The sequence below is a fragment of the Otolemur garnettii genome, unplaced genomic scaffold (genome assembly GCF_000181295.1).
Source record: "Otolemur garnettii isolate 467f Iridium unplaced genomic scaffold, OtoGar3 scaffold00010, whole genome shotgun sequence".
NCBI lineage: Eukaryota > Metazoa > Chordata > Mammalia > Primates > Galagidae > Otolemur > Otolemur garnettii.
Window position 1 is genome coordinate 36,636,591 of NW_003852405.1, and position 8,394 is coordinate 36,644,984.

Sequence of the window (8,394 nt, forward strand, 5' to 3'; positions counted from 1 at the left end):
GGGACCATGGTAATTGTTATGAAGCCATTAATTCCACCTCAGCAGTTTCAACTGTCAGGTACACGTAACAATAATTGCACTTAATGACGCTGCCCAGTTTATTAAGTGCAGAGTGAGAGCCAGCATCCTTCACATGCAGCAGTGAGGTGCATTACTTACCATTTGTGTATTGAGTCTGCCATGCTGAATGCTCTATTATCATTGATCGGTCAGGTCAAAATATTGATAGCCATGTCTTTTAAAAACTTCTCTTCATTAAAAAATAATGCAGGGAATTCTAACTCTCTAATTAAAGGGTAATTAAACTAATTAGTATGCAAAGCAATGTGTAATAAGAATCTACATCTATGCAAACCCAGGACTGAATCCTCAAAACAAGATTCTTCTCTTGTGCCCTCCTCTCCTCCCCCCAATTCTTACAAGAGTACGAGAAAAGTCCAAAAGCCCCACGTGTATGAAATATGAGAGTTACTTCTTGCTCAAAGTTTTTGGCAGTGAATCTTTGTGTACAAAGATTAGCTTGTTTCATGATATTAAAAAGTAAGAACTAGATTTCTTATCTTCAGTCACTCAAGGTAAACGCCATAGACATTTGCAAGAGCAAAGAGAGAAGAATTTCTGAAAACATAAGATGAAAAGGTGTCACTTTTAGGGTCCCAGAGACATCGACTTCCAATGAGGATGCTCTGACCGTCCAGCTGCCCGATGTGAACAACCACAATCAGCTTATACCGTGGGGCCATCACGTCCTTGACCCGGGCTTTGATAATCTAGATATTTAAAGAAAAAGATGGGTATGCAGTTAGCCCAATTGAAGCTACAAACATCCTAAGCTTTGTTACCAATACAAGAGATTGGATGTAAGAGCACAATGCACTGTGGATACTGCCGGTGATTACTGGGGAGCGGGGCTGTCATTTCCCTCGGGCATGGCCTTTATTCAGGACATTCAGGGACACGTGATTTCACCAGCAACAAGTCTAAAGCACAGGGAAAAATTGGAATCCAGAGCACAAAATTTAATGAATCATTACATTCCATGGAAATCTGTGCTAAGACAGCTGTCTTTCAAAGAACGTTGGCCTGGGAGTTAGAATGTCCTGTTTATGTCTGATTAAGGGGCCAACCCCCGGACTCTTCTGTAATATGACCAATCATCAATGCTTATTAAAGAGTTTAGTATAAAAAGGAAAGAGGAAAGCTGGATGAAGGGTCAGCACGTTGGTTGATAAAAGTAGAAATATACTTAAAGACCACGGTGTCTGTATTTGATGGCACTCCCAGAAGCCATCAGGTGAGAAGAGAAAATTATTAAAATACTGTATCTTTCACAATATTTTTATAAATGGGGAATTTTTCCATAAAATACATGGAAATGATGCACATGATTGTTCTAGACAAAGGCTTTTGCACCCACACTCAGAATATTTACTACGAGCTAGGACATATTTTCATAAACTATAGACACACGTTTCAGCTGTTACTTCACATTAATTCCCTCCATCAGAAAGAACGTTTGTGCTCTCAGCTGACATTCTGGCCATCGTTAGCCCTTCATGCCCGCCAAACGCGTACCTCGGAAATCGTTTTAGCCCTCTGTCCGCAGAGCTCCGGCTCATAGTTCTCTTCTCGCAGACAGTTAGTTAACACATCTTTCAAAATATGATTGACAGTGACCGCGGGAAAATGTTTGGGAGGACCTGAAAATACACAGAAAATTTCTTTCTAAAAAGTGATTTCAAATCGTATCCCTGAACCCTCAGCTTGATCAAAAGAGCACTGAGCGTGAAGAGACATTTGATCCCAGGTGCTCCCCACTTAAGGAGACAAGTGGTCCTGACAGGCCCTGCTGTCCAGGTCTGGGGAGTAGACAGGGGACAGCAGACTCAGGCATTTCTGGGGTGACCTGGAAAGTGTGCTTGGCACTCTTGGGGTTTCACGTTGGGACTCTCTCCTTTTGGTTCCGCTGGTGACTTACCGTCTCAGCAGCTTTCCACCCGGCTCCTCACCTCTTATTCCTCCCCCTCCAATCCACCTGCCATACCCTAGGTAACATTCCCTTTCAAGACTCAACGCAGGGCCTCTCCTGCCCTGACAGCTGTCCATGCACAGCCTGGTGGGTTTCACCTGTCCTGAGGGCACTGGCGTGTCTGTTTACTGCTCTTTTTCTCAAATGGACACCTTTTCCCATTGTGCTCATGGAAGAAATGGCCACTCATGATTCAAGTCCAGCTCAAACATCTTGGCCAGGTAGTCACCCTCCTCCCCTAGATCAAAGCCATCCCCCCCATCTCCCCACTCCCTTTGCTGTCCTGGCTCCTGGTCCACTTGGTCACACTGAGGCACACCCACGTTTCTCTAATACAATGCTAAAGGCATAAGAAACTTGAAGTGTATGATTTCTGAATGTTAATAGAATTAAAAATTTATGGATAATAGTCACTATACAAATAATGGTTACTATTTTTTTTGAGACAGAGTCCCATTCTATGTCCTGGGTAGGTGCAGTGGCATCATCACAGCTCACAGCAACATCAAACTCCTGGGCTCACGTGAAGTAGCTGGGACTACAGGCGCCTGCCACAACTCCCAGCTAGTGTTTCTATTTTTAGTAGAGACAGGGTCTTGCTCTTCCTCAGGCTGGTCTTGAACTCTTGAGCTCAGGGGATCCTCCTGTCTTGGCCTCCCAGAGGGCTGGGATCCCAGGAGTAGCGACCACGGCTGCCCACAGCTCCTTCATACTGAGCATTTTCCATGGCAGCACTGTGATGAACTCTTCGTACTTATCAACTTCGAGACCTTCCGACAACCTCAGAGGTGTCTCACTGTTTTCTCCATGTTGTGGGTGAGGAAACAGAGGCTTAAATACCTTGAGTGGCCTGTCCAGTGTCACACAGTACAGTGCTGGGACACATACCCAGGCTTGTGTGACACTGGCATCTACATTTGCAGGCACATCTCATCCCTGTTCAGAGAGGAAGCTTCAGATGCACCTTCTCCATCCTGCACCAGGTCACATGCTCACGTCACCGCACCAACCAGCCTGTGCCCAGGGCTGGCACAGGGCGGCTTGCTCATTGTTTGTTCAATTGCTAAAGATCACGAAATATATCCAATTCTTCTTCAATAGTCACCGGTGTCTGTGCATCAGGGTCAAAGGAAACCAGCATGCTGAACCCAGGACCTTTCCAGGAGGACGTGACAAAGGGGTCTGGGCGGGTCCTAGAGGGTGCAGGGCTGATGAGGGACGGTGCAGCCACCCAGCTAGTGGGGTGAGGGCATCACTCCTCCCCATCCCGGGATCCAGAGCCTAGGAGGGAAGTTCTGAGTCCCAGAAGAGGTGTACGGAGAGGGCTCCCCCAAGAGCAGCTTCTGTCCTTTGCTGAGGGCTGTGACCAGTGGGAGATAACAGTAGGCAGGGCCAGGGTAACCAACACCGGCCTCACACCTGCTGTCCTGCTTCCTGCTGGGGTTTGCTTATGGCTGAATTATGCAGAAGGTGCAGGACTGTTAGGCTAGCCTCCTGAGGCTCTGTAAATAGAATTTTTATTTTAATGAAATGTAAGAATTGTTTAAGTCAGAGTCAGGGAGAGAATCGAGACGTGCCAAGCGGAGATGTTGGACGTGAGGACTCTAGCACTTAACCACAGCATTCACTCATCAGAGTCTCTGTTCTGGGGTCAGAGAAACCCACTTACAAGCTGTGAATGCCTGTGTGGTCAGCTACTGCTCCTGGGGTGAGAGTTAGGGCACCAGACACAAGTGTCCTGGAAGTCAGCACCTGGGGGCTCAGAGGCCTGTGTGCCACTCTCATGCTGTGTGAAGTGACGCTGAACTTGGGGGCCATTTCCTCTTTTCTGTTTAAGAAATTTAGGAGTGATATCATCAGACTGGGCTAAATTAAAGAGATCATTTTCTCCTCTTTTGCTTCCCTCTATGGGCCGTGCACCTGACGCGTCCTGCCCTCCCAGGTGGCTCCTGGTTCTGCACCGCGCCTGCTCAAAGCATGGCCCACTCAGCAGAGCACCTCAGCGCAGCTGCTGTCTCTCTCCCTTTCATTGGGCCCAGCACCTTCCTTTCCAGGAACTGGCCCTGTTCCTAATCTCACCACTTGGTTTTTTTTTTTTTTTTTTGCAGTTTTTGGCTGGGGGCTGGGTTTGAACCCACCACCTCCAGCATATGGGGCCAGCGCCCCAGTCCTTTGAGCCACAGGCAATGCCAACCACTTGGTATTTTAAAGTCTCCTGTTATGTCCCGTGAACCCCAGTCCAGGCCTGGCTGACTGCCCCAGGGGTGATGCAGCCCTGGCCATGTCACTTAGTCCTTTCTTGGAATTTTATTTTAAACTGGAACTAGGAAAAATGACTCAGCCTCTCCCTGGTGGCAAAAGTTACAACATGTGGTTCTTAGGAATTGCTAGAGCCTGTGTTTTTCACAGTGGGATGGAGGCCAGGCCACAGTGAGGGAAGGATGTCCACATAGTCAGTGAGTGCCGGAGAGAGAGAATCTCGGTGGCCAGGCCATAGTGAGGGAAGGATGTCCACACAGTGAGTGCTGGAGAGAGAAAGAATCTGGGTGGCCAGGCCACAGTGAGGGAAGGACATCCACACGGTCAGTGAGTGCTGGAGAGAGAGAGTCTTAGCGATACTGAGTCTGTGTCCTGTAGTTACCATCGTCCAGCTGCTCCAATGTCCTTTCCATATGTTGCTCAGTTAAAAGAAAAACTCATTCACCAGATTCTATCTTGAAAATATTTTGAAATACAGTAATGAAACGTTCGTGTGACCTTTCTTCTCATATCCAGATCACCCATCACCCTGCTCAGATTGGGAGGCAGAGAAGGAAAGAGAGAGGACACAACGTCCAGCTCCTGACGTCTAAAACAAGCTCTTAGGGCGACGTGCAGTCAACTAACGTGAGAGCAAACCTTTTCTTCTTCTCCATTTTGAGTTTGTCTCCTCCTTTAGAAAGAAAAACTATTTTAGAAATCAAAAGATGAAGACCTAAAAGGGTCAGGACCAAAAAAAATACCAAAATTAAAAAAAAAATAGATAAAAGAAAAATAAACATGGGGTTACTCAACATGTGTGTCTCAACTCCTCCGAAATAAGGCAGTGAGACTTACTACATATTTTTTTAATTAGGATTAAATGAGAAAATATTTAAAATGTTTAGAATAGTGCCTACTACATAATACTAATAAAACACTCATTAGGTACTTTTTCTTGTTAGAGTTATTGTTATTGTTTTGATCACTGTATTCTCAGGGCAGGGATGGGATTCGCCTGGCTGAGAAGGTACAAGTTGGGAGAGATATGCGGCCCCTGGGGTTGCAGAAGTTGGTGCCCAGGGACTGACAGGTTCTGTCCACGAGCACCTGACACTAGAGACGGGGCTGGAGCATCAGGGAAGCTGAGCTCAGAGGCCTCTGTGTGCATCTCAGTGCTGAGGATCTGTTAACCCTTCCCACAGGCTGGCGTCGTCCCCAGACGGCGGTCCTGATGTGGCTGCAGGGGGGCCCCGGCAGGTGCAGTTCCACCTGGTAGTCACAGGCAGTGTCTTTAGGGAATTGGCAGCACTGTGACGACAGCCCAGAGAAATTCCTGTGGAAACTTGCTCCATCAGTAGCAGGAAGTGGCCCTGAAGACCAGGGGCCTAGAGTGGGTCGCCTCACTGGCTCCTCGCAGCAGCCCTGACGTGTAGGGCACCATCCCTGTTTACAGACGAGGGGACTGAGGTGAAGACTGTAAACACCTGGCCCAAACATCCTTTACCTGTGAATTACAGGTACTACATTCAAATTCAGATCCCAGATTCCACAGCCTGCATTTCCTACTGTGCTCCTGTGTCCGTGATTAATTACTGAGAAAAGGCGGGATGCTTTATTATAAGAAACATAATTTCCTTTTTCCATTCCTTTTCTTCCTCTCAGGAATTATCCTCATCTTCCATCTCACTGGTGGCAGCTGTAATAACGTAGGTAAATTCTATTGTTTAAGATGTATTTAGATGAACAAAAACACGATTGGACAGAATGAGAAATCAATTAAACACACAGTGCTGGTGTTTGGCTGGTGTCTCCTTCCACTCTCTGGGCCAGGAGAACCACAGGCTCTATGAGAACACCAGTAGATGGGGCACTGTAATTATGAGGTGCTGCAATCCTTGTAGTCTTGGGGGTAGTGCACAGGTGAAAAATCTTTACCTTTCGCATGCAAAATAAATAAGAAGCACGCAGAAGTGAAAATACAGTTTTGATCAAACGTCATTAAAACGGCGAGCTGGACACTTACGAAAGTGCACATGGTCAGCACAAAACACTTTAATCACAAATTTCACACAGACTTTTCTAAGAAAATACGGAAATTTTTTATCTAGGCTAAGATATTTTAGAAAGCACTTTCCTAATTTAGTTCAATACACAGTAGTTCTAAAACTGATACGATGAATTTGTTTATTTGAAGAAATAAGTTGTAAAAATACTGTATGACCTTACAAACGAAGCAAAAAAATGCAAAGACTCGCTCCAACGGCGTCATCTTGTTGGAATCGGATTCAAACCCCTCCCCAGCACGCTCGGCTGGAAGTCACAGGCACCCCAGGGCTAAGAACTTCAGTTACAAGAGGGGAAAACCTGACCAACTTAGCTAACCGAGGGGACCCAAGTGCATGGGCAGCTGAAAAGACGACCCCAGGATTTAATTGTTTTCTCTGTTTCAGGCTCAGGTTGGGCAAGAAGACAGAAGCCTCCACAAGCTGCCAGCTCGGGATTCTGGGCCTCAAGTGCTTCTCCAGCAGGCTGACCCACGTTTCCCTAATTTAGCCTCACAAGCTTTGATTGGGTTGACCAGGATTATAATCCTACCCAGAATCATCAGTGTTCTGTGAAGCTAGCGTCACCTGTGGCAGGATGTTAGTCTAGGGACCGAAAGTGGTGATGAGGGTGCTGGTGAGACGGCCCCAAAGGAGTCACCAGAGGAGTGCATGGATGGCAGAGGTATTTGCTGTCCCCCACAGACTCCGTGAGAATACCAGTAGACGGGGCACTGTAATGAGGGGCTGCAAGCCTCACAGTCTCCGGGGAAGCCACAGGGACAGGCTGTGAGGTCTGTTGGGATGGGCTGATGGTCTATAATTTTCTGGGGTTAACTGGCCACAGATGGGATCACTCTGCCCCATAGAGTCTTCCTTTGCCCCTTGGTATGTCTCTGCAGAATTTCTATAGAGTGGTAATTATATATGGACTCAGATAATAGTGGGCAGTACAGTGTTTAGAGAAAACAAGCAGGTCTAAGAAGAAACACGAATGGGAAAAGATATTTGCTGTGGACTCCACCTGGGAGTACAGGGGCAGGTGTGAAGATCTTTGTTTTCAAAGACCTGAAACCCCAGTGGCAGTGGATAAACATCTCTGTCAACAGGGGACTACTCTCCTTGGCCTTGGCCTTGAGGACTTTTCCCTCCACCTATTAACAACATTGACTTTGTTGAATAAAACATCTAGCATATTTCTTTCATTTAACTCTCTCTCTCTCTCCACCCAGAGATACCCAATGAACTTCTTAATGTGATAACAGGCTACACGCATCAGTGCCCCCAGGGAATGGCTTGGTATTTGGGAGACTGTCAGAGAAAACCAGTGCTGCTACCACTCTGCAGAGGGGGAGAGTAAGGCAGCATCAAATCACTCGGTAAATTACAGTCCCTTAGCTTGGGCTGGGATTGAATTATATCAAATATAATTTTTAAGTAAATACCAGTTACCAAATTAGAAATTCATTATAGGGAGTAAGAGATAAAATAACCCACCCAGCTGGTAGGTGTTTCCCATCTGAACAGTAAGGCGAGAGGCATCGTCAGGCTGGCCAGGTTCATCCAGGTAGGACGCCGTGCTCTTGGAGCTGGGGGAAAACACACTTTAACTATTATTGTAACAGTAATAACAAATACGATATTACTTCAGGCTAAAATGTGACAGAGCTTTAAGTTTTCTCTGGAAAATTTCAGGTAGTTCCATGTAAATATCCTACTGACATGTTTACAATCTAAAACATGTTAGGGATGGAAATAATAAGATGGGAATTTATCTGGAGCAGGTCTCAGGGCGATGGTGGAGCTCAGGGCAGTCACCAGGTCATCTGATTACCCAGAAAGTGCCCCTGGATTGATGGATGTGTGCCGGGGCACTGGCACAGGTTTCTAAGCCACTGTCCCTCACCTCTCCACCACAGACACAAGGCCACTGCCCTCACCTATCCACCACGGACACAAGGCCACTGCCCTCACCTCTCCACCACGAACACAAGGCCACTGCCCCTCACCTCTCCACCACGGACACAAGGCCACTGCCCCTCACCTCTCCACCACGGACACAAGGCCACTGCCCCTCACCTC

General features: G+C 46.9%; 1 protein-coding gene across 1 annotated transcript in view; it reads right to left on the bottom strand.

Moving 5' to 3' along the window:
* Positions 1-566: 566 nt before the first annotated feature.
* The window catches only part of TCTEX1D1 (Tctex1 domain containing 1), a 21,388-nt gene continuing 13,560 nt past the window's right edge, over positions 567-8,394 (bottom strand). The window contains exons 3-5 of the mRNA XM_003784242.2: positions 7,810-7,901; positions 1,576-1,700; positions 567-770 (exon numbers count right to left, since the gene is read on the bottom strand). Of these exons, the coding sequence (XP_003784290.2) occupies positions 567-770; positions 1,576-1,700; positions 7,810-7,901 (421 nt within the window). The remainder of the gene's footprint in view (positions 771-1,575; positions 1,701-7,809; positions 7,902-8,394) is intronic.